Below are 24,760 nucleotides of genomic sequence, written 5' to 3'. Positions count from 1 at the left end.
CCCCCGATGGTCACGGCCCCGTCGTCCACCATGTGCTGCAGCGCGGCCATGAGCTTGCTCAGGCGGGTCGCGTCCTCGACGACGCTTCGCGGCACGATGCGCGCACTGCTCTGCCAGAAGGAACCCACCGGCCCCGGCGCGACAAACGTGGTCCAGTGCGCGTGGTAGCCCGGCGATGCCAGCCACTGCGCCGTGCTCGCGATGCCGGCACGGTCGAGCGCGTCGACCAGAGGCTGCACCAGCGCCTGGGCTGCCGCCAGCGTCAGGCCGTGCGCCGTCAGCGGGGTCAGGTAGAACACGTCGGCGCCCAGGCTGAACGTCGCTCCGACCCCGCGGTCCACTATGGCCGGCATCAGCTCGAAGAAGACCCGCATGGCCGCCCAGAAAGCGAGGGGCGATGCGGTCTTCCGGTCAATCATCAGAAACAGGCCGGCGACCGGCGCGTCCGGGTACACCCGGACGGTCACGCTTGTCACCACGCCGTAGTTGCCGGGTCCGCCGCCGCTCAGTGCCCAGTACAGATCTGGGTTGACCACTGGAGAAGCCGTGATCGCCACGCCCTCGGCTGTGACCACTTCGAACTCGAGTGTCTGGTCCGCGCCCATGCCAAACTTGGACCCCAGCGGCGAGTGGCCACCTCCGGCGGTAAAGCCTCCGGCGACACCCACCGATGGACACCAGCCGCCGACGGCCACGAACCCGAGCGGCGCAAGGAACGCTGCAGCCTCAGAGCCTTGCACGCCCGCGCCCATCTTCAGTGCTGGCCCAGTGTACAGTGCCGACTGGTAGGCCGCCACGAACTCCGTTGACTTGAGGTGATGCGTCCACACCGCCAGCGCCCCGCGCGCCGTCGACCTCCCGACAAAGTCGTGCCCGGTGTTTCGGATCACGAGCCGAATATTCTCAGACTTGGCAAAGCCTATCGCTGCGGCGATGTCCGACGGCCCGCTCACGTTGACGGAGTAGCTGACGAGATTGCCGAGGTCGGCACAGGACGTCTCCCGCGGCGCAAACGGGTTGCAGGACTGGTTGGCCCAGAATCGCTCCATCATGGACGAGGACGAGCTGTAGTGTGTCTCTGGCTCGCTATACGACGCGCGGAGGGCTGTACATGCCTGCTCGTCGTAGGTCGGGTCATGGCAGACTGAGCCAATGGGGACGGTCGCCACCAGTCTGCCCGAGACAGTTGCGTTGAGCTCGTCCCACCTCGCCTGGGAGGGCCAGCATGAATCACCCGGCAGGCAGCGGCAGATATTCGCGCTCATCAGGCTCCGCCGGCTGGCTGGGCGCGGCCATGGGACGGCGGCGAGCTGAGCAAGCACATGCGGCTGGTGGTGGTCGTGGTGGTCGTGGTCGTGGTGGGTGAGGGCTTGTTGGCTGCCGACATAGTCGGAGCTCTGACTAGCCGCCAGAGCTCCGATCGTGAGGAGGTGGCGCAGATTCATTGCGAGAATTCCCTGGGACGGGAACTGTCCGTTGTCCTGAGATGGGCACTCCAAGGCGGCTGCCTGCTGATAATTGACTTTGTTATAGCTCTTCGGCCTTGCAGTACATGAACCTCACCGGGAAAACTTGAGCAGACTGCGTGAATTTCTGCGCGCGCCAAAAAGAGACCAGGTGGTTTCCCTCGGCTGACTCGTCTGGGGGGTTGCGTAGACCCGTGTCAGTGGATCTGATGGTGGCTGTTGACGAGAACCAACAACGGCCCTCTCCCCCTCACAGCACAACGACCGGGGTAGGGCAAATCGTCCATTTTGAGATGGGACTCGGGGTTGGCTTGACATCCCAGTACAGCGCAGTAAACCGCCGCTTCCTGCCAAGTTTTCAAATCATACATGACCAACCTGACTGCCCAAATTTGTGATTATGCCACATATCGCCAGGCGTATGCCCTCACGGCCCCGTGTTCGGTCGGGGACAGCACGAACCCGGCCCGGTGCGCCGTCTGGCAGAGCCCCGTCCGCTCATGCATGACGGCCGAGTCTACTACGGCACTAGCAGGGATGCAGGCCTCATGAGCCTGCAGCACAAAGCATGGGGACCCAGGAGTGTGTGGATCTGACAACCCCTTGCCGGCTCTCATTGGACTCACACTTGCAGTTGTGTGTTTGTTCGGGTTTGTGTCAGTTTGTGGAGCTCATCAGCTGCAACCACTCAGACTAATGCTCTGCTCCACCTGCTTTGCTAAGGTCCCCCGTCCAAACAAATCTCCTCACCCACAAACAGACCCAGCATTCGCGAACAAACCCCCACGGGACATACTCAAGTTCCGCAAACATGGATGCACAAACATACACACACAAACCCGCCCACCTTGGTGCCCAGCGTCTTTCGCCGGAGGCGAGCTCAGAACACGCCACGGATCGTTTGGCAGCTGTGAGCAGTAGCATACATGTAGAATATGAATACTTCACGGCAAGACTCAGAGGGCTTTTCGATAAAGCGAAGAGTTTGCTCAATGATACAGTGGTCGAGCGATGAAGTTACGTCACCATCTCTGCCGGCTCAGCCTGCCCAACCCGACATAGCGAAAGTGTTCACCGGGCCTCACTATGGCGACCGAGGGTTTGTGTAGTGGGTCACCATTTCCTCTCACGCGGCTGCCGCCCGAGCTGCTCCTTTATGTGCTCGAGAACCTCGACGCCAAGTCACTGTGGTATGCCGAGAGAGTATGCCAGGCTTTGCGGCATGCAGCACATAGTGCTTTCCGAGGAGTATACGGTCCTGGTGTCCGACATCGAGTGGCTCTATCGCCTTCGCCATTGCGGGAGCTCGCGATCGAGGAGTACAAACTAGACTGCACCCCTTTCCATTACACGTGGGAGATCACGGCCCTCTTGTACGCCATGTATGAGCAGGTCCACTCTCCCATAGACAGTGGCAACCAGTCGTTTGCCGTCTTCAGCCTGCTCAGCCTGCGACGTAGTGATGCTGCATACAGTCCCGTCTGGCTAGAAACCGCGGCTCTGGCGCTCATGATACAGGGCCGCCTGAGGGAAGCCGACCAATGCTACGCTCAGCTGGCCGCCCTCGGGCCGCCGTCGGAAGGAATGGTCATAGCTCTGGCGCGCTACGGCTCGCGCAAGCGCTTAATCGAGGCACTGCAGCGCCTTGGCGCCGAACCAAGCTCCACAATGCTGCACAAACTCGTCATCGGGGCTGCCGCTCGCGGTGACGTCGACCTGCTCGAGTACCTGTGCGCCAAGTATGCGATCAATCTCTGCTGCATAGTCGATCGTCACAGCGTGGCGTCGGCGGCCGCTTCTGGAGGGCAGAACGCGGTGCTGGAGTTCCTGAAGGGTCGTGGCGTAGACATTACCGGCCACCACCTATGGCCGTCGCCCATACTCGCGGCAGTCAACAACGGCCACTACGAAACTGTCAGCTACCTGCTGGCCAAGGGAGCTCCCACCAAAATCGACGGGGAATTTCTCGCGGTACATGCCATCTGGAGAGGGCGCCTGAGTGTGCTCCGGCTCCTGAGCCAGCACTCGGCACTGCCGACGACCAACTCCATCGGCATGTTGAGTATCGGGTTCGCCGTGGAATTGCGCGACAAGGATCGAGGGAGAGAGATTGTGGAGTTCCTCGTCAAGGAAGCCAAGCTGGACATCAATGCCCTGGGCATCAATGGGACGGCACTGCACTTGGCGATCAGGTCCGGAGACGTGGAGACGGTATCGCTGCTGATCAGCCTGGGCGCCGATATACATGCCACAGACTTCCTTGGCCAGGATGCCTTTGAGCACGCCATTTCTCACAGTGGAGCCGTCGCCGAGTGGATGGCCGAGCAGTATGGGGACCGCATCTCGGAGCTCCTCATCACAAAGAGACAGATGGTCACGCGCATTGTTGGCTCATCTGCAACCCTCAGAGTGCGGCAGCTCGCTGCTTGGATAAGCCTTGGCTCATGCGAGGTCACGCCGCAGCAGAAGGAGGAGATTGTTCTACGGGCATGGACAACCCAGCAGATGGATGACAAGCTGTGCGAAATCTGGATGCACAACTTCTCACTAGCCGCACTGCAGTGGTTCGTGGTCCACTTCCAAAACAGAGGTATCAAAGGGTATATTGATGATGCGGCGGTAGTGTCTGCAGACCTGGCGCGGGCTATGGAACGTGGGTCTGGCGCCAGGGTGTGTTACTACACTCCCGAAGACAAGCCTATTGACGGTGAACTGCGGACGGCGGCTCGGTATGTTGCCGACGTCCTGCAGCCCCTCGATTGGTGCATTCGCAGGAAATTAGTGGTCGAGCTGTGCCGCAAATTGCCTCATGACGAGTTGTGCACACTTGGCTCGGCTCTCGCCACTCCTGACGCTCAACCGTTTCTGATGGGACACAAGGCCAACACGTTGGAGGAACATGGCTTATTCCGTTCTTTTGCCGAGAAGCAGAGTTGGAGATTTATTGGCAAAGCCTAGCATTCACAGCTGAGTAGGCGATAGTCAGAGGCTATAATCAGTAAAACTAAATGATCTTGCTCCTCCACAAATCTGTGGCCACACTTTCTATCAAAAGTGGGAAATAATAACAGTGCAGTACTTACATAGCTGCCTAAGGACAGAGGGAACAATAAATAATAAATGGTGGTCGCGCGCTCCGGTGCCCCATTTGACTGCTCTCAGGAGAGCTCTAGATGCTTTGTCGGGTACTGCATTGTATTCCCAATAGCCCATTTCCTGCTCCACATCACACTTACGCTTTGCTTTCTACCTGATGGGAGGGCCTGCCCATGTCCTAGCAGCGTTTGACGATGGAGCCAGGAGGTCCGCCCCCGTGAGGCTGAGGATTGCGACGTTTGGGGGTTAAATGATCCAGCTCAAACAATGTATACACCCAAGCAGTCCTAACAAACAAATATCCACGCCATCTATTAATAAATTTAAGTCGCCTCGCTAAAGGCTACTGTACATACAAATGTATATGCGTTGATCATATGAGCGCAGGGCCTGAGAGCTTGTGATCTATGACATATCACGGTAGTCCGGGAATGCAGGTCTTGCGCATTTTTCAGAGTTATCTCAGATAGATGATGGAGAGGCAATCCGGTCATTAAATCAGGCTCCGGGCCAAAAGTCTCTCTCGCACGCCCTGCTCCGCTCGCTTCATTTATCTCTGCCTGGAAATCAAAGACTATCTCGGTTATGGACACTAATGCGAGGAGTGTCGGCCCCTCATGCCTGTTGACACGGTTGCCCGTCGAGCTCCTTCTTTGTGTCTTAGGAAATCTGGATGCCAAATCACTATGCCGTGTTGAGAGGGTGTCTACTGGCATGAGAGATGTGGCCCAAATCGCTTTCAGAATCATCTATGGTCCAGAGATCCATCACCGAGCAGCTCCATCCCCAGTTTCCTTCCGCGACCTGGCAATAGAGGAGTACAAACTCAATCTTAAGCCGTTTCAGAATGTCCAATTCATCGCGTTCCTCGTCGCGAACTTGTACTGGCGAGCATTCAGCCCTGAAGAAGAGGAACGCCAGCATAACAAGTCCTACGCCACGGAGTTTCTGCTGAGCTTACGGCGGACGGACTTCAAGGAGTCGGCGGCTTGGCTGGAGGCTGTATCGCTGGCTCTTATGATTCAGGGTCGCGTTGAGGAAGCTGAACTATATATCCATCGTCTCGAGGCTATCGGTCCACTACCTGAGAATGCATTCTACGTGCAAGCTCGGTATGGTACCTGTCAGGGTTACACGGCCGCTCTCAAGCGTTTTAGCTCCGTCCCAACTGCAGAGATGCTCGGAAAGTCCTGTATCGGCGCTGCTATCCGCGGCGATATCGAGTTGCTTGCATACCTGTTCGCAAACGGCGCGGCAGGGATGCGCTATGTGATGAGGGGCCACAGCATAGCATCTGCGGCGGCCTACGCGGGGCACACCGTCGTCCTGCAGTTTCTCCACGGGCGAGGCGTTGACATTACGTCGCCCGGCTTGTGGACGGCACCCATCGTTGCGGCAGTTTTTGGTGGGCACCTCGACACGGTCCGGTATCTGCTAGAAAAGGGAGCGCCTACCATTATCCATAGGCGGCTGCTTGCTGAATACGCCATCCATCTCGGGCGCCTGGATCTGCTCCGCCTGATTGCACAGCACTCGCATCTGCCAGCGATCGGCCCGAACGGCGTCCCAGTCATTGCCTACGCCCTGAGGTCAAAGAATAGGGAGGCCCGCGCGGAAATCGTCGAGTATCTTGTCCAAGAGGCCAGACTCGACATCAACGCGCTTTCTTATCATGGAACGGTACTGCATATTGCGCTGAGATTCGGGACCGTTGAGACGATAGCCCAGCTCGTTCATCTTGGCGCAGATATCCATGCAACGGATTATGAGGGGCAAAGCGCCCTCCAGTACGCATATGCTCAGAGCAGATCTGTGGCTGCGTGGTTGACACAGAAGTACGAGGCTACAGCATGGCGAGGCTATAAAGGACGTGGCCGTTAGTGACTGTATCTAACGCGCTCAAAGGACAAAGACATCCGGTCTGAGTTGTCCTCTAGTATTAGTTGACTTGTAGACGATTATGGATCCGACTCTCACATGCGCCTGAACTGGACTGATCTTCCATCGCTGCATTACTCAGGAAACCTCCTGGTCAAGAGGGTCGCGCAAATGACCTTTGAACCAGCGATCGACCACACAAAGGAAGACTGTAAAATGTAAAATCGGCGACATCATAAGACTCGGTCATGTACGGAGGTGCCTTTGTATCATTCAAGGACCGGTTCGTTAATCAAAGCCAATGAAACATAACAGAACCTGGCCTCAAAAGAATAACTGTCGGATTAGTTGTCGCGAGTGCTGATCAAACAGGGACCAAGAGGCCACGAGACATCATCATGAATTTCGGATGCGAAGGAAAGGCATATTTGTTCTCGAATATTCACGGGCCACACATCCATCATCTTTCCTCAGCGATCAATTTAAGTATCATTTTCCCTTTGTCTCCATGCCCGCGTAAGTGTACAGGATGCTCCGGCTCCGAGCTGCATATGGAGTGTTTTGAGGCAGCTATATATATAGCAAATGTTTGCCCTTGAACTCTTGGCTCAATAATGGAGCAGCTGGTAGTCCGACAAAGATTTATCAATTATTGACTGTTACAGTTAGGTTCAGGTTTAGCGTCCATGTGTTTCGATTTGAACTCTAGCCCACATCGCTATTTTTGGCCGCGATACAGTGCGTGGCCTGGCGTCTAGAAGTACTTGGACTGTGTTCCACGCACCGGCCAGGCTAAAACCGGAGCCAAAACAAACCACCCCACACCACAACGCCCTTTGTATCTAACGCATTGTTTCCCAACGAAATGCACACAACAAACAGCCTGCCTTGAGCGCGTTGTGTACGCCACCGACTTTTGGGCCAAATACAGCTGCAGTGGCGCAAAATTATGGTATAGCATTTAAACTGGGCGACGGCATGTTTCCCTCGTGCTTGGAGCTTGGACGAGCAATGCCCAAGTCGCGGGAGTCTGGTGCGCTTTTTGGTGGAAGGGCTAGTTGAAAGCTGGTTGGCTTAGTAAGTCATGCAAAGGACACGGTGTCCTCCTGGACCTACCTTACCCCCTCCTGCCGCGATATGCTTCCCATTCTTGTCCAACCTCCCAACACCTCGCGTGATGTTCATATTGCACGGACGTCCTCGCAATGCAGAACCCGGAACTCGATGCGCTCATTTTTGATCAAGATCCAAATGACGGCCAGAGCTTTGAGTTTGATTTCAGCACACCCAATGGTCATGCATTGCAGGGCGATCTTTCCGAAAGCGAGGGACAGCGGACCCCACGGTCAAGTGACCATGGATCATCTTCTTTACCCTCTTATACTCTCATATGGAAGCTACAACTACGTCGGGGAAGAGTGACAACGCTTACACAAGATACTATAGAGAATGTCGATATTGCGCCTGGTGCGTACTGGAACGACAATTTAATGACCGAACTCTCAAGTCCCGTGAACGAGAACGTACCTGAGCCTCACTTTCAGCCCGACGAGACAAACATCACCCTATCCAACTCCAAGCGTGGCGTGCCGCCGTATACCAGGCGATTTCCTAAACAAGTCATTGACTGGAGTGACATTGAAAGCAAACTAAAGTCCTGGAATAATCTCAGCGGCGCGATTAAAGTCGTGATCTCGCTCATATATAAAGAAAGTCAAGCGCCAGACAAAAAGGCTAAAGCAGGACGTGGAGCCACCAAGAAACATCTTGCAGCTCTGAACAGTCTTATCACCCGGCAGGAAGCATATGGTGATCGTCCGGTGTGGAAAGACGTGTACCAGTTGATGGAATGCACTAGCGCAAGCTGCATGAACCGAGGATTTCCCTGCCTGCGCGAGGACGATCGGCATTGGAAGCTTGACTCGGACATCATGGACCGGCTCGTCGACCATGCCGAGCAGGGCAACCCATTTGAGACGCATGCCGATGTACCTCCAGGAATTCGCGAGCTGATAAAGATACGCAAGGATGAAGAAGATGCTCGTAAGAAGCGGAAGCGCCACGGGCCAGACACGCAGCCCATAAGCATCCGCTTGTGCTGCCATGAACATTCTTCTAGCCAGGGCCAGCCAGCATTGACGGTCGATTTTGCGGAGCCGGATGATATGGCACCTATTATATATGCTCACTGGCTAAGCGCTAGAGTCACCAATCAGCATTGGCGAGATGCGACAAAGCTGGCGGGCGAGGTAACTGTGGCTAAAGGATATGATCTTAAATGGCTGCACGCCAATCAGAAGGAGGGGCAAAACATGCTAGTCGCGAACGGGGTCTTGGAAGGCGTTGCCGCTCGATTTGTGAGCTGGGGGGTGCAGAAATGGGTAGATGAAATCACGGTAGATTGAGTGACTTCTCTTTGAACGAGCTCAATGTTTTCTCAAGAACAAGTTTCTACGTAAATCCCAGCGTTTCGGAAATGGCCCTCAGCACTGCTTTGTCTACTACCTACCGTCTTGACACAGGATTTCACGTACCCCTCGAAATCTCTCTGAATGAAACTTTGGTGGTTCTTACGTTGTGATTTCATATGTGTCTTCACTTCGCCGAAGAACTCCTCAATGGGATTAGTTCTCGGGCTGTATGGTGCAATGAAGTCCCACTTCACAGAAGCGTCCTCACACATCTGTCGAATCCTCTCCGAGTAGTGGAATGAAACATTATCCATTATAAGGACGGTCTCAGGCTCTGGCCATTTGCCACAGTGGCGGAGCAGCTGCTCTACAAAGTCTTCGAAGATGGGCTTGTCCACAGTCCCATGCAAGAAACGGGACAGCACTACACCCTTCTGAGAATATGCTGCAAGGAGCTGCAGCCTGGGTCCGCGCTGGAACCTTGCTCTGTGCACAGGAGTGACGCCTTCCGGCGCCCAACCCTTTCGTTGAAACATAGCTGGCTTATCAAATCCAGATTCGTCAATAAAGACCAGATGATATGATCGACATCCAAGTCTTTTGAGCCTGTACTGGTAGAAGTGTCGTAGCTCGGGCCTTTGCTGTTCGGCCACACGACGCATTGTCTTCCAAGTCATGTTGCCCCTTTTTAAAGCACGAGTGATGTTGGTCACCGATACATCCTCATCAAAATGTTTACTAAAGAACTCCACCATGTCATGTCTAGTCATATCAGGTTCGGTTGCGAGCTTGTGGCAAAGTGCCATTAACATCGAAGGCGTGATCTTCGGATTAGGACCAGTTCGTGTGCATGGCATTCTCGTGGTTCCATATCGTGTGTAGGTTGTTCGTGCTCGACTGACGGCGCGCGTTGTACAAGAGATAGCATTGGCTATGGCTTCATTTGTGAAGCTTCGGCGGATCATGGATTCGACCAGTTCGTGTTGAGAGTCGGAGAGTCGTGGAGCCATTTCCCGCTACAGCCGTCCTAGCAGCGGTATGTGGAGGTTGAGAAAGCGAGAGAGGCGAAGAACGTCGCTTGGGCAGTTTTGATGGGCTGTGGAGCCCGAGTGGGGATCGGTGAGTCATAATCACAGGCGCCTAAAATAGCTATTGCTAAGGTTTCTCATAGCAGGGTACTTAATCCTGATCACTCGGCACTGTTCAAGGCTCCACTTTCCTTTATTCTCCGACTGGTTACTAGAGACGCTGAACCTGAACCTAGCTGTACTTGAACGCGGCAAACGTGTGAAAAATAATCAAGGGAACCGACGCTTCATCTGAAATCATGGAGGACGGCTCTGGGGTGCGAGGACAGGGGCGCGGCGCCCGCAACAGCTCGTCAACCGAGAAGACCTCGTATTAGCTTCAAGACGCTGAATACCTCTTGTCTGATGCGCACGCCCCATCCAGGGCCTCTCATATTTGTAAGGCCACCAGAGACAGGAAGGTCACGAGATACTCTCTATTTCGCCCGGACTCTTGATCATCTACCGGGCAGCCTTTTTCAGCTGTTAATCTCGGTTGACTTGCTGATAACCCGCTCATCATTATTTACATTAACCATCTGCGTGGGGACGTTTCTGAGGAGTACCACCAAATGAACCAAGGCGCGGCGCAACAGTTCTCGACCATAGACGATACGCCTTTTCCCCCTTGCAAAAATGGGGAGCCTTTAGACAAGCTGCGGGGTTTTCCACGTCGCTGCCACCGCTGTACTAAGACATAGGGTTACAGTACAGTACATTTTATGTCAGACTGATGCGCCTGAATATTGTTGTGGATTTACGTCAGTCGTAAAAGCGGAGCTACCGGTTGTTTACAAAGTCTTCTCGCAGCCGTCCCAAATATATTGGTCACAGTGTCATCGTACTCATATCGGGGCGACAATGTTTGTTGACACGTCAGCCGCCAAATGATTCGATTATATGTTAGATGCTCTATTGTTACTTGCCCGCATATGTAAGACCTGTGACTCTTTGTAAGCGCAATCCCATTATATATTCATGGTGCTTTACGAGTTACTTGCAGCAGTATCTAGCGGACCGCAGTCTGAAGTTATAGGATTATGGCCCATCTCCAGAACCTCGGCTTCGACGAGTTTGTAGAGTTCTCCGACGCGAGAAGTCGCTATCTCGTTCTTGGTATGTACTATGATGAAGTCTTTACAATTATTTCAGCCCAGGAAGGATTCTGATTTCCTTATAGCAGCAAAAGTTCATCCGAATGGGAAGCCAAAAGCATGGCAGAAAATGGCCACGCATTATACTCAAATCTACAATGGGGTTTATGAAGGACTGAGAAAACGAACGTTCGAGGGGACATACGAAAGTGTGTATAACTCAACAATGGAAGGCCCATACAGAGAAATATCGAAACAATTTTTGGGGGTCGCCAAACTCATGGATATTGAAATACCCGAACTACAAGCCATCCCCGAGGATTCAGGGGAGGATACTGACGGTGATAATTACATCAAGGAGCAGACAAAGCGATTTGACAGCATTGTGACTTTTCATGAATATAATCCAATGCTGGGCGAGACTGCGGTCGATAGAGCCAGCTTCATTAAGGAACATTTCAAGTATATTAAACAACATTTGCGGAAACTACAAACCATCCCTAAGGAGCCGGAGGGGAATTCTTGCGATGGGGACACTTACGATCAGTAAATTTACGATGAGTACACTTACGATGAGAACACTTACAATAAGTACATTAAGAAACAGGCGGAGCCCTTTAATAAGATTGTGACCTGTCGTGAATATGATCCAAAGCTGGGCGAGGCTGCGGTCGATGGAGCCAAATCTATTAAAGATCATCTCGAGTCTATTAAACAAAATTTGTGGAATGGTCCAAAATGATTCCACAGGACAACTTAATTTAGCTATAGTATAAACTTGAAACTCACCCATTTTCAAGCGCTTTTGATATAAATCATAGTACACTTTATTAAGACATATATCGTGCACTTGCAAGACGAGCACATTGATACCTGAACATCGAAGCAGACGAACTTTATGTAACCACGTCCTAGTATCCCAGCTATCTCACAGTGCTGCACTGCGCAATCTGTCGCAGTCTATCTGGACTATCATGTAAGACCACTCGACATAATGGAGTGATTATTCTGCCCGTCGGACGACCTTTCCAGGGGCTGGCCGAGGGTGGACAGGAGTCTTGCTATTTCGTCAGCTTAAGGCCTCCTTTAGAGAAGTTCACTAGAGCCGAGAGCTTCGCTAACAGACCTCGATGCATTTTATGACCTGTGAATTCTAGTGTCCCCATTCAACTCCCCATTCAAAGTATGGTCAACCATACTGTACAAGGCGATAGATGTCCATATCTATGTTGATTCATAGTCTTTACTCTGATTTCAAGCCCAGTAAAACAACCTATGCTCATTGGCTGCCATCCGCAGCTTGCAGACCTTCAATAATCATAATTTCCGAGCACAGAAGGATGAACAAGCGACACATTGACTCGTTTCACAGAGCCAGCCACCATAATTCCCCCATGGTGGGTAACTGCACACAGTCAAGTGTTCCAAAGAGTCACCACCGCGAGCGTTCTTCAGTCTTCCAGGCATGCTCAAATAATTGTCCATAGCAACCCTGACGGCGGTGGTCTATGTCCAAACGACCTGCGAAAAGTGACCCCAGCTATGGAAGGTGCTCATGTCCGGCTCACCGCTGTTAAATTTGTAGATTGTGAGCTTGCCACTATACAGGGTCACAGTCACAAAAGATATCATAGTATCTGGCGCATAACAAGCGTCGATGTTCTGGCAGTAGCCGCCTTAATCATAGAAGTGCCGTGCCTGTAGACGCATCCCGTTGCGATATTTTATGCTATAGCAGCAAGGGAGGCAGATCAGACAATGTCTGCCGCTCAGTAGTTCGCGCGGGAAGCGTTGCGGAACCTAGAATTGCGCCGATGTACGTAGTATATATGTTCAAAGAGGCTGGTTTTAAAGGTATGCTAAAGGCAACAAAAGATACCGAAAGTGGTTGACAGATCGTCTAAAATACCCGTGCTAGCTTGCATGCAGTCGTCGTCGAACCAAACTTCACGAGGGTTATCCTCAAAGGGAAGCTGAGAGAAGAGGAAGAAGGCGCTGAGATTGGAATGGCGGCCATTCACGACCGAGGGACGAAATGGCGGCTGGGTGATAACCCTCCTTTTTCTTCTCGCAGCCTGCCGGGGGTGCAACACAGACTTTAGCAGCGACGAGCACTCCTAGAATGCCCGAGTTGTGGCGAACAGACGCATGTCATCTTTACTGGCCATTCATTTTCTATCTTGGAAGTCCCGCTTAAACTACCAAGGCACTATCCAGGTCGCCGACGACTACCCTTTGGCCAATTTTCCCGTTTCTTTCTTCTGTCTTCAGCGAGGTCTATACATCTACGGTAAGTATGCATTGTAAGTCTGCAATAGCCGCATTTATGTTCTTGATCCTTCTTGATAGCGCCGCTCGTCCGAGTCACTATGTAGGCCGAAAGGGCTCGAAAGTGGTCATGCCAACGGCCAAGTTCTTGAATCACTCTCTGCATCTCAGCACCATTCCCCTCTGTTCGTGTAGTGTCGCATTCTATATCTAATATCCTCGTTGATAAGGTCCTTATCTCGCTCTGAATTAAGAAGACCCAGGCTTCTTGTGTGCTAGCAAACTTAGTAATTGGCTTTTTGACCGCGTCTTCGACGTCACTGCCCGCCTGCACTTGGGCTGACGGTGGTTTGAGTTGTTTCGCATCATCCTTGAGGCAAGTGACTTCCGTCCCATGCATCATGAACCGAGCTGTCCCACGCCCAATACTATGGAGACTGACTCGCTCACTGTTCATCCTTGCGTACGACTCTTCCTGCTGCTTACTCCACTCGGATAGCCACTCGGATAGCCACTTGCATACTGCTGATCGGAGGTCGCGTATCTCCTCTGTTGATAACTCTATTGCCATTATGGTTTCGACATCGGCTTTCCCGGCCTCTCTGATGTTGAAGTTGGCTTTGAGAGTTCCAACATCGGCGAGAATCGCTTCGGCGCGAGTGTTGTCTCCCGCCAAGTCTTTGCTGTCAATTGACTCCTCTTCATTACATGCACCTGCCCAGGACAATATACATGTGTCTTCCGGTTCCTGGTCGTGCTCGTTCGACGCTACATTGATCTCACAGGACGGCTCCCTGGACCTCGCGACTTCCTCTGATTGGTGCATGGAGGTACTCTCTGCCTCACTTTCTATTGGCGCCAAGCGTACATCCTTACAATGCTGTTCGTTGTTGGTAGGACTCAACTCGTAAATTTCCTTTGTGTTTTGAGGCCGCTTTATAGTATCGTGTTCCTTGTTTGACTGGCACAAACGATCGTACACTGTAGCCAGGTGCTCTAACTTACTTTTCCTAGTTCCTAGAGTCGCAATATCACGAACAATATATTGCTCCACGCCCGCCCCCGTGAGCACGTTATCGAGGAACTCATCCACATGCCAGATCTCCTCTTGAAGGTTATGGTCTGTTTTGATCAAGTGCTGAATAATTTCTTCTTCGTTATCAAACCGGCCGGCGCAAATCGCATGTGCGGCATGTTTTGAGACCTGTTGCTGAATGTTGTGAAGGACTTCTTTTCTTCCTTCCTGCGCAGCTTGACTCACTTCATCTCGCTGGACGCTCTTGCTGGCCTCTGTCAAACCTTTGCACTCTTCTGCAAGTATCTCCTTACTCAGTTTGAGCTCGTCACATATTGTGCCGATCTGAATCACGCGATTAGCCAAGCGATCCCTAGGAGTGCGATCTTCGTTTGCTATCTCGATTGTAGATGAGACTGGTTTATGCCGAGCAATAATGTCATCAAGAGAGCTTTCTACTGTTCCAAGCTCACCCTGTATTGACACAGCGCACTGGTGTTGAATTTCATTGACCCGCGATGCAACAAGGGCAGCTGCATCTTCCTCCCCAGTAGAGTCCCTACAAGACAAATCTATGTCCAGTTGGTCAAAGATAGTGTCTAGAGAGCTCTTTGCGTTATTTCTTTCTAGGAGGAGCTGCTGCCGATCATTGTCCAGTTCCTCTAATTTTGCTTGGTACTGGCTTTCCAGTTTTGAAGTGGAGGCCTGCTCTCTACGGAGCTTTTCAACCTCGTCCAGAAGCTTCTGTTCGTTATTAGTCAGCCTTGTAATTTCGCGCACGTGCTCTTCCAGTCTACCATGGGCGGTCGCCTCAGTAGCAGCGCGAACGCTATCTTGCATGTTTCGAAGAGACACCATGACTCGCGCTACGAGTTCGTCTCCATCTCTTGCATGTAATTCCACTTTATCTAGGCTATTGCCAGCGATCTCTCGTAGCATATTCCTGTGTCTTGAGCTCTCTTCTTTCAGAATCTTGCAGATTTCCTGCGACGTGTCTAGTTTTGACTTAATGTACGGATAAAGGCGTTTAACCTCAAGTCCAATATTGTGGACTAACTTCGCTTGAGCATCGCTGTGCTCCCGTTTTAGTTCCGTTATTCGCGTATCGGACCTCTTTCTGGCTTCACTCTTTTCCTTTTCAAGGCGACGAACGTCTGATATGAGTTTTGTTATGATCTCCGTTGCTAGTAAAGCCGCTTGAATGTTGTAGAAGCTCGTCTCGCAGAGCTTTCCTTTCCAATCCGCTTCGATATTGCCAAGGTCTTCCTTGTGCTTGGTTTCACGCGAATCCAATGTTTCCTTCATGTCACTCTCCAGTTTACTCCTCATAACATCAAGATCCCGCTGAGCATGCTCTTGTAGCTGTTTTAGTTGGGTCTCGAGACAGGATGCTTTGTCAGTTGCCATTTGCTCGCATTGTCGTGCGTTTTCGGCTTTTTCATGCAACTGGCTCAGCATCTGTTGTAGCTTATTCTGCGTATCACTCAAGCTGTCCGCGCGGTGCCGTTCGATATCTAGCGCCCGATTCTTCTCTTCTAGTGCCTTTCCCTTCTCTGCAACTGCTCGATCCTTCTCTGCAAGTGCCCAATCCTTGTCTGCAAGCTCCCGGTTCTTCTCTACAAGTTCGTCACTCATATTCCGAACGGCCAGTTCGAGTTGGGCCGTATGGTCTGCTATACCAGCGTCTCTCTCAGCTAGAATATGTCCCTGAAGATGTGCTGGTGGCGTTGTGCTTAACCAGCCTCCTTCTTGAGTAACCATCGTCTCATTGACTGCGAAAATGCCGCAATCATCCTGCGTAGCGCTTGAGAGCTCTTTGAAAGGTGATATCGGTCGTTCATATACTCCCATACTGTGGGCCGTGTCTAACGAGGGACTAGCGATTTCTGATGTGTGCCCCGCCGTCTTCATCGGGCTTGCGATTATCCTCACTTCTCGGCCTGAACCCGACGAGACCTCGTTTGGAGGTCTTTCGATTGACCCTCCCGTTGAAGTACGCATGACCAGCGCCATTTCTTGGTGTCGTTCGGAGGCTTCTGTCCCATCAAGTACTTCCATGTCACTATCATCCATGGTTGGGTCAATGCCCGCCCGCATCTCCGGGACTGGGGTCGAGCTATCCCCACCTCTGCTATCCTGACTTCTCTGGGTATGTTGTGATAACACACGTTGAACAGCATTGGCTAGATGTGTTGTTCTTTTCTGTACCGCCTGAGACCTGGTTACTCTTGCACCAGTTACTCTTGCAACATCTTTGCGAGCCTTTGAGACCGTCGCTTTGCGGCTTGTGAATCTCGAACTACTCGCCCTCCCTTTCTGTCCACATTCGACTTCGTCATAGGTACAGCCTTCATGCTCCATCTCAATCCTCCGATCGGTCCCGGTCTGGAGTCCTTGCATAGGCTCATGGCTAAGTTCTCCTGGCTCGCCAGTGTCGTTATTTTGGGAGACCGGAGGGTTGGGTATATCTTCCCCGGAGTGCATACCTTCGTCTTCCTCTAATGGCGAGGCAGGGCGGTTATCTGGTGTCTCCTGGTTCGAGGGCTTTGTACTTCTGGACGCAGGGACCCCAGCCAATCCGCTCTCGGTCTGCGGCGGGTCTAACACGTCAAAGTCGGATTGCGCGCTTTGGATAGTCTCGTTCTGAAACAGTACGACCACCATACCACTTGCTCTGTTCGCCTCAGGAGGTGTTGGGAGCTCACTAGACTGTACTTTATAATATGAGGTTTGCGGTTGACACTGCTCATTGTGTTCATCAGGGGCTAAAGGCTGAATTGTCCTCTCGCCCAACTCCGAGCCAGTTTCATTGGAGTCCGCCATTGTGGGGTCAGGCCTGCAGCCTAACTCTTGTGACATGATCTTGTTCTGCGGCACTGAGCGTTCCTCTGTGGAAGGCTGGCCTTCATCCGTGATTATGGCAGCCTCGCTTGAGGGTCTCTGCCAATCGATATCTGATACCGCTCCGATATGTTAGTGTTCAACCCGGCTGTGATTATGGGAACTACTGCACTGCTCACCGAGATCAACCATACTATCAGGGGTATCACTATTCTCGCCCCCCATTGTACTATCGTTGTCAGATGGCTCAAACATGGGTTTCGAGGCCGATATGACTGCTCCATCTGTACTGTTGGTAGGAAAGGCCTCATCTTCGGCGTCAATGGGTTCTGCGTATTCTAATTCGTCCCCGTCCTTCGCTCCCTGAATGGGTTGCGGGCTAAGGTTGTCAACGAGAATTTTCCCCTTTATTAATGGTTCGATTGCTTCCCGGTGGACGCTAGGCTGCTCGGATTGGGGCTCTGCTAATTTCGATGTATGATCCTGTCTCTGCGGGCTATTCAGTATAACGTCCTGCTGATCTGATCTTTTGTGGTTATCCATTTCTAAGGATAGGCGAGTGGCTCGCATAGTTGTCTCTGTTAAGCTTTGATTGCTGATTGTAACGAGCCCCGTCTCCAAGCCTCTTAAGCGATCATTGTTCCTGCTTTCCTCGGGTACAATTTGTACCTGTTCCGTTTGAAGATCTTGCACCTTCTCTACACCCTCGTCTAATTCCATCTGTGTGCTTTGTAGGTGCGAAGCATCCTTGTGCTTTCTTTGGGGATCTGCTATTTCTCCACTACCGCCGCCCCTCGTCCTGAGTCTTCTGGTGTTTCTCCCAGCCCTCGTGTCATTATATATCTTCTTCCTGCTTGTACGGCCCTGAACGCTCGCTGTGTTGTCCCCTCTGGTCCGCAATCCCTCAAATTTGAAAGGCGCGCTGGCTTGAGTCGCTCCAAATGCCTCTTCCTGATCTCGCACAGCTGAACTATACTCGTCTCCCGCGTGACGCGTGCTGCCCATCTGGTCTGTAGCATTTGTGTCGTCATCCGGATCGTCCATCCGTTTCCTATTTACGCCAAGAGCCCCTTTCTCCGAAGCCTTATTGTCAAGGGAAAGGGGAGTAGGCTGTTCATCAAGCTGTTTCGAATCTAGTCTGTCGTGGCAATTCCGCGTGTCCCGGTCCACCATGTCTACATCATGAGGCGCATCAGTGGGGGGGTTTGTGGACGATTCTTTCCCCGACGTGTTTAATCTCCTCTTCTTAGAAGCTCCGTGACTGTTGTCACCAAGACTTTCGGGCCGAGGACGCCGCCTGCTCTCCACCTGTGACTTCTGAGTACCGTCGATAGAAGTTTCGGGCAGAGAACTCTGTATACTCTCCACGTGCGACTCCTCACTAGACTTTACTGTATAACATGAGTTTGCCGGCGGAGACTGCTCATTGTGTTCATCTGGGGCTGAATGCCGAATTGTCCTCTCGCCCAACTCCGAGCGAGTTTTATTGGAGTCTGCTAGTGTGGGATCAGGCCTGCAGCCTAACTCTTGTGACATAATCTTGTCCTGCGGCGCTGAGCGTTCCTCTGAGGGTCTCTGCCAACCGCTATCTGATACCGCTTCGATATGTTGGTACCCAATCATGCTACCCTTGTGAGAACTAATGCACTGATTCCCCAGATCCACCATCCTACCGGCGATACCACTATTCTTGCCTGTTGTGCTATCGTCGTCAGATACGTCGTCAGTTCCGTCATAGATAGGTTCCGAGACCGGGTTGAGTGATCCATGTGTGCTGTTGGTAGGAGAGGCTTCGTGTTCGGTCATGACTGCATCTATGAGAATGGGTTCTATATCTATACTTCGCTTGTTCCCTAATTCGTCCCCATCCTCGGCTCCCTGAATGAATTGCGAGCTATGATTCTCAACTGGAATTATCTCATTCGTTAATGGCTCGCTTGCTTCACCGCCGGCGCTAGCCTGCTCCGATGGAGGCCCTGATAATTGCGATGGGCCATCCTGTCTCTGCGGGCTGTTATGCGCCAGTTCGTGTTGATCTGGGATTTTGTGCTTATGAATTTCTGAAGACAGTCCAGTGGCTCGCTTGATTTCGTCTGCTGACGTCTGATAGTTGATTGTCCCGAGTCCTGCCTCCAGCCCTCTTGAGCCATCGTTCTTTGTGCTTCGCTCGTGTAAAGCTTGTCCATCCTCCTCTTTATTATATTGCACCTGCTCCACACCAACGTCCACGTCCATCGCTGTGCTTCGTGGGTGCAAAGCCCCTTCATGGTTTCTTTTGAGATCTGATTCTTCATTCCCATAACCTATGCCCGTCGACTTGGATATTTGGGTCCCTAATGGGACTGGCCTTCTTCCCCTTTTGTTCACCGCCTTACGTATCCCCGCCTGGCGAATCCCCGCCTCACGTATCGCCAATTTCCTTGCAAGGGACCTAGTGGTCACTGTGTTGTTCTCTCTGGTCCCAAATCCCTCAAGTTGGTCGTCCTGGATGGCTTGAGTCGCTCCAAATGTCTCCTGAGTATCCTCACTGGGAATTTCGGAGAGAAGACTCTGTCTACTCTTTTCAGGTATCACGGGGGCTACGGAGTGTACGGGGATTTTTACTGGCCCGTGTCCAGTTGATAACTCAACAACCGTAGATTCGAATGATGTGAGCTCTTCTTCATCGCACTCTCCAAAACTCCTATAGATCTGAAATGTTCTCATAATGGCTTCGGTATCTGGTTTTATTTGACTCCCTGTTTGGTTTTCGCACAGCCATTGACATACGCCCTTTGTAAAATCTATTAAATGGTCCTGTTTCTGGATGGCTATCGCCAAGTCGACTTTCGCCGCGCGAGTATCATGTCCACTCTCGAGAATATGATCTTGGCGAAGTGGGTTGACGAACCGTACTAAAGTCCATAGAATTTCCGACTTCTCTTTTGGGGGCTCTATCCCATATTCATCGAAGATAGTGGTCCAGAATGTTGCCCACCCGTTTACTTTTTTTGGTGCCATGTCGCAACGGAAGTACAGATGGCCTTATTACACGTCGGGCAGAGGCCTCGCACCTTGAGGAGGGGTTTATCGTGCTTCAATATAAAGGTAGGGGAAAGCTTTACGTATTCGATGACGTCCTGCTTATGTTGCAGATTCCGCCGTGTGTTGGATGTGTGATTGGGAACCCCCAATACTATGTAGCGGAACCTGAAGAAAGTATAGGCTTTAAATGAGCGGTCTCGTAGCCGACACTAAGACGTCATGTTCTTTGTGTGCTAGTATTCATGACCTGATGCATGATAGTCCATGGAATTTACACACGGAATTGGCCGCTCCGTGCATCTTTGAATGAGGTTTGCCTAGATTTGTACTCCTTTTTGTACATTTAGTCACGGAGGGGACAGTTATATAGGCGAGTCGACGTTATTGGATTTTGCCACTACTCTCGGGTGGTGCTAATGACAGGACGTAACTCGAAGAGCTGCAATTCAGACTAATAAGAAGGTGCAAGGAAGCTCCGAGTCCACAAACATGCAAAGTCCTCCAGCCTATCGTTGTAAAAAGCTACGACGGAATAGCCCTTCGAGCATCAGCCGGGATGATTCCTTCGACAGACGCCTATCACGCATAGTAAGACACCATAACATGATACCTGCGCCATGACCTGGCACAAACGAGCAAAAAAGTATACCCTATCCCAGTTCGCGCTCGCCCTCCGCCGCAAAAGTTCTCATTTCAGTATCGCCACGATATTTTCTATGCTCAGGAAGTTTTCGCCGTATAGGGGGTTTTCATCCAATAATTCAAGGACAAAGCGGCAAATCTGACAATAGGCCAGAAGGCACGAATCCGCAGGTCCGAAAGGACATAGCAGTGCCATCACTTCGTGCGCCCATCACTGGCGCGCGCGATGCTAGACCCGATGGTCATTGCTGGGCGCGCTTGACTAGAGCCAGCGCCACCCCATGGCAGGACGGAGCGCGACAGCACGGCAAACGGCGTGCACTACGTAACGAGCGACCGGACAATGAGCGACGAGCCTAAAGTCGACGACATGGAGAACGGGATAGTCAAACTTGGAACAATCGATGAAAATTGGGGGGGGGGGGGGGTGGGGGGGCACGCGACCCAATGAGCCGATAGTCCGAGCTCCGCGACAACGAGGCGACGGTAAGGCGCCTAGAGACGACCACCGGCGAGAACGACATCAAGGCGATCATCGCGCCCACCGTAGCGGCTGCACTCGAGACACAACGGCCGACTTGGACAGGAGCCGCTGCAGGTTCGCAGACAAACGAAAATGGCAGGCCATTACCTCTGCCCCGTCGGAGAGGCTCGCTCCTGCAGAAGGAGTCCGGGTCAATAGTCGAGCCGGTCGGTGTAGGCCTGCGCGGTGGCGAGGCAATGACAGCGACGCGCCTCCAGTCAAGTGCTGTCATCGTCACCTTTTCAGGCAAGGTTGCGTTACCTGAAGGGAATACTAAGGATATCACAAGATGAAGGGGTGACATGCCAAAGGGCCCGCAGGCCACACACGCCGTTACTCGTTCCCTTAACGAGCGGCATTACCGTAGCGAGTGAGCTGGTTAACTGTGGCCGCGTCTGGCACGCGCGGCTGTTCGATTGTGAGCTATACGACCTCGTCTCCGGTTCCTGCAATGCTTCAACTAATACGGGTCTGGCCCTAAGGCCCGTACCTACGAATCAACAGCCCGCTGCCGGCACTGCGTTGGCGTTGTGCACAGCGGCGAGGAAGAACAGTGCCCGGATCGCGCACCCCGCGCAACTAAGACCTGCATTAAAGATCACGGCCGACACGCAGCGTGAGACATGCGCTGCATAATTACGCAAGTGGCCTTCACGGGACCAGAGCGACCTTGACGAGCGGGGGCGCAGTCGACGCGTGCTCCGTCTCCATGAAAGGCACGAAGAAGTGGCGTGGGATCCGCACACAGGGGTCGACTGTGTGGAAACCCTTGGAACAGGGGACCAGCTAATACGCGGTAGGGTCGATCTACTTCTCCGAACAGAGGACAGTGCCGCGAGAGCACCATGTCCTCGTTGGGCACTATGGCTCGCATACGGTCAGAGATCGGCCCATAGCGCGCATCTCCTGGAGTGCACGAAACGCTGGTGCCTCGAGCTCGCCACCCCATACGGTGATGACCCGAGGATGTGCCATAGCCAGGAAGACTCAACAATTGAACAAGATTAAACATGAACAATGCCTCATGACCGAAGCAAGGGCAGCACGGAGCGCGGCACCGGAAGGCTGGAACTGGAAAATGTGCGACTAGGAATCTCGGGAAGTAGCAGGGCTGGAGGCGAACAGACATTGCAGGACCACAAGCCCTGCTCTGTGCACCAGATGACCTGGAAATCTGGTGGATTAGGTGGCAAAGTAGCTACAGCGGGTCGCAGAGGCATCAGACTCCCAGAGGACAAGGCCCTGGGGGGGAGTGCAGACTGGTGGTGCCCTGAGACCGAGGTGGCAAGACCCATCTCTTTTGGACTGGTGTTGTTTGAGGTACGGGCCTGTTTGGCGGAGCGCGAGATAACTAGTGCGAGTTGGGACGTCGTCAACGTCGCTACAAGCTTCAGAAGGACTACACATGCCTTGTCCGTGACTGCACGCGTTGCGACTGCTACCCTGTGTCCTTGTTGACGTTTCGCCAGCCTCCAAGGTGCGGCATTGACCCGATCAGTTTGCTTCACCACTGCATCCACGAGAGTGGCTTACTCGCGGCTTCAAATACACCAAAACCATAGACAAGCGAATTCGTGTCTTTGAAGGTGGAAATTGACATGTTTACCAGGGTGTTGTTTGTCGACCCTAGGGAAGCATTTCGTACATTTGGGCCTTTGCGTTGCGCTTGATCCAGCAGGCATGCCCGAGGTCGTGATTTCAATAAACTAAGCGGCTGTCTCTGAAGTGTAGCCTGAAAACTTCTTGTCGCTAAGGTCACGCAGTGGGTGTGATCGAGACTTGCCTCGGCCGCTCTAATTGTACAGAGTTCTATAGAAGTGTGGCAGCCGTAGAAGGACTTTGTATTCACCGCTGGTAGCTTTTTCATGCCAGTAGACTATCCATTGTTGAATCCAGATCACTTTCCCTGTCCAACCTTCCGCTTTGCGTCAAACAGAAAGTGAGCGACTTCGAACACGGAGCAACTATAATCAATGGCGACACGGCGCCCCAGCTCACGTTAGGATCGGACACGAGAAATTACGCAAGGCTCAGCACGGCACAGCACGATGCAACGATAAAAGTCCACAGCTCGACAAGTTGATCGCGAGTGTGGGTAACGGTCCCTAGAGTCTTGAGGAGTTTCTAGACCAACATTGATTACTATCTACGTCCGCGATCTAGCTATCTACAGCTTGCGCGGGAGTGACAGCTCCCTCCAAGAATCACGACTTCCTGGAAAGAGCGAGAATCGACCAGCTTCGATATTTCTCGAGCTTTGCTTACCTCATAGAATAGCATCCTGGCAATGCTCATTCAAGTGCAATCAGCTTGTGACAAGAGGGGCACACGTACATCATGCTGTATGAATTACGTGAATGAGACCACTTCTACATGTTGAGGAGATCTTAAAGCCCGTAGACACTGTTTCTTATATGCCTGATGGCGAAGCGATTCAACAAAGATGGAAAGGAACACCTTAACGGATTATCTACACTCGATACTGATCTAGCTCTGTCTATTTACCTTACGAATCTCGAGGCCTATTTCGAAGGGGCGTGGCTAGAAAGGAGCAGGCTAGTTGATAAATTTGTCACATACCGAGAGAAATACAAGTTCCCGTTCGAAACAATAGCACTATCAGTTCGAATAGTAGATCGCTATCTTAGTAGCCTCAACTTCGGGCAAAAAGGCAACGTATGCAGAACAGAGAACGATAAATTAGTATTTACATCTACATATCTTGCTACGAAACAGGTAGAAGGCGAAACCGTAGCTAAAGAGTTTTGCGACGACACCTTGAAAGACCATTCCGCCGTCACGAAACGAGAGGTCATGAGGGATCACGCTATCCTACAAAAAGAGATATTCAAGGTGTTATCCAACCCACTCGAGCACTCTTCCATTTCTGACTATACTTCCCATAACTGGAACACGCGCGTTCTGGAAACATTTTGGTACTTGGGAGAAGTAAGCCTTTTCAGCCACAAGTTCATTTTGTATACATCCAAGGACCTTGCGAACGTAATACACAAAATCGCATTCGAGATTAAAGATTTGTTCGAAGAATCAATATTGCCACAATACCTCCCTGAAGAAAGTGAGATTAGGCGGTGCTTTGTAGAGTTTCATCTAGATTGGTTTCCATTTGAGAGTATGCCCAGCTTGAAACAATACCGGCGGAGAGGTAAGCGACCGAGGACTATCCGAAATTGATGATGGTATGGAGGCTAATCCCTGCCGCATCTCAGAACTTAATCTAGGTTATGTTTGGGCTTTAAAGTCCCAAAATCCGGAACTCGCGGCTCTTCTTCGGAAGACTATGAAACATACCCGCGCACTCTTACTCGATCTGTCTCCGTGCGGACCAACCAGATGCTGTGAGCTTCAGTACGCGAACAACGGAGACTTGAAACCCGAACCTTGTGCTGCGCAACAAAGGGCAGGTGTTGCGGA

The 24,760-nt window shown here is 52.0% G+C and overlaps 6 protein-coding genes across 6 annotated transcripts; 5 read left to right on the top strand and 1 right to left on the bottom strand.

The window, feature by feature from the left end:
• Positions 1–1,318: 1,318 nt before the first annotated feature.
• B0I36DRAFT_340573 (uncharacterized protein) lies at positions 1,319–1,884 on the top strand. Its single transcript, XM_046155955.1, has one exon. The coding sequence runs from the start codon at positions 1,323–1,325 to the stop codon at positions 1,554–1,556; it is 234 nt and encodes a 77-aa protein (XP_046004514.1). The 5' UTR covers positions 1,319–1,322; the 3' UTR covers positions 1,557–1,884.
• A 1,318-nt stretch (positions 1,885–3,202) lies between these two features.
• B0I36DRAFT_340571 (uncharacterized protein) lies at positions 3,203–4,447 on the top strand. Its single transcript, XM_046155954.1, is given in 2 exon segments — positions 3,203–4,377; positions 4,392–4,447. The coding sequence occupies 2 exon segments, from the start codon at positions 3,522–3,524 to the stop codon at positions 4,439–4,441; spliced, it is 906 nt and encodes a 301-aa protein (XP_046004513.1). The 5' UTR covers positions 3,203–3,521; the 3' UTR covers positions 4,442–4,447.
• A 700-nt stretch (positions 4,448–5,147) lies between these two features.
• Positions 5,148–6,443, top strand: B0I36DRAFT_356232 (ankyrin repeat-containing domain protein; the record flags this gene model as incomplete). The annotated part of the gene is made up of 1 exon (XM_046157572.1): positions 5,148–6,443. One exon carries the CDS (start codon positions 5,148–5,150, stop codon positions 6,441–6,443), a length of 1,296 nt encoding a protein of 431 aa, XP_046004512.1.
• Positions 6,444–7,645: 1,202 nt separating this feature from the next.
• On the top strand, positions 7,646–8,845 carry B0I36DRAFT_256765 (uncharacterized protein; the record flags this gene model as incomplete). Its single annotated transcript, XM_046150962.1, has 1 exon — positions 7,646–8,845. The coding sequence occupies one exon, from the start codon at positions 7,646–7,648 to the stop codon at positions 8,843–8,845; it is 1,200 nt and encodes a 399-aa protein (XP_046004511.1).
• A 2,113-nt stretch (positions 8,846–10,958) lies between these two features.
• Positions 10,959–11,562, top strand: B0I36DRAFT_356230 (uncharacterized protein; the record flags this gene model as incomplete). Its single annotated transcript, XM_046157571.1, has 2 exons — positions 10,959–11,034; positions 11,246–11,562. The coding sequence occupies 2 exons, from the start codon at positions 10,959–10,961 to the stop codon at positions 11,560–11,562; spliced, it is 393 nt and encodes a 130-aa protein (XP_046004510.1).
• Positions 11,563–13,289: 1,727 nt separating this feature from the next.
• B0I36DRAFT_356229 (uncharacterized protein) lies at positions 13,290–19,371 on the bottom strand (the record flags this gene model as incomplete). Its single annotated transcript, XM_046157570.1, has 6 exons — positions 13,290–13,297; positions 13,767–14,261; positions 14,286–17,249; positions 17,316–18,146; positions 18,810–18,950; positions 18,978–19,371. The coding sequence occupies 6 exons, from the start codon at positions 19,369–19,371 to the stop codon at positions 13,290–13,292; spliced, it is 4,833 nt and encodes a 1,610-aa protein (XP_046004509.1).
• Positions 19,372–24,760: the final 5,389 nt, after the last annotated feature.

Source organism: Microdochium trichocladiopsis (assembly GCF_020744255.1).
Source record: "Microdochium trichocladiopsis strain MPI-CAGE-CH-0230 chromosome Unknown B0I36scaffold_15, whole genome shotgun sequence".
In the NCBI taxonomy this organism is placed as follows: Eukaryota; Fungi; Ascomycota; class Sordariomycetes; order Xylariales; family Microdochiaceae; genus Microdochium; species Microdochium trichocladiopsis.
This window is presented reverse-complemented; position numbering and strand designations above follow the sequence as displayed.

Excerpts from the sequence above, each read along its gene's own strand:
- B0I36DRAFT_340573 (XM_046155955.1), top strand. The coding sequence starts at position 1,323 with ATGCGGCTGGTGGTGGTCGTGGTGGTCGTGGTCGTGGTGGGTGAGGGC.
- B0I36DRAFT_340571 (XM_046155954.1), top strand. The coding sequence starts at position 3,522 with ATGTTGAGTATCGGGTTCGCCGTGGAATTGCGCGACAAGGATCGAGGG.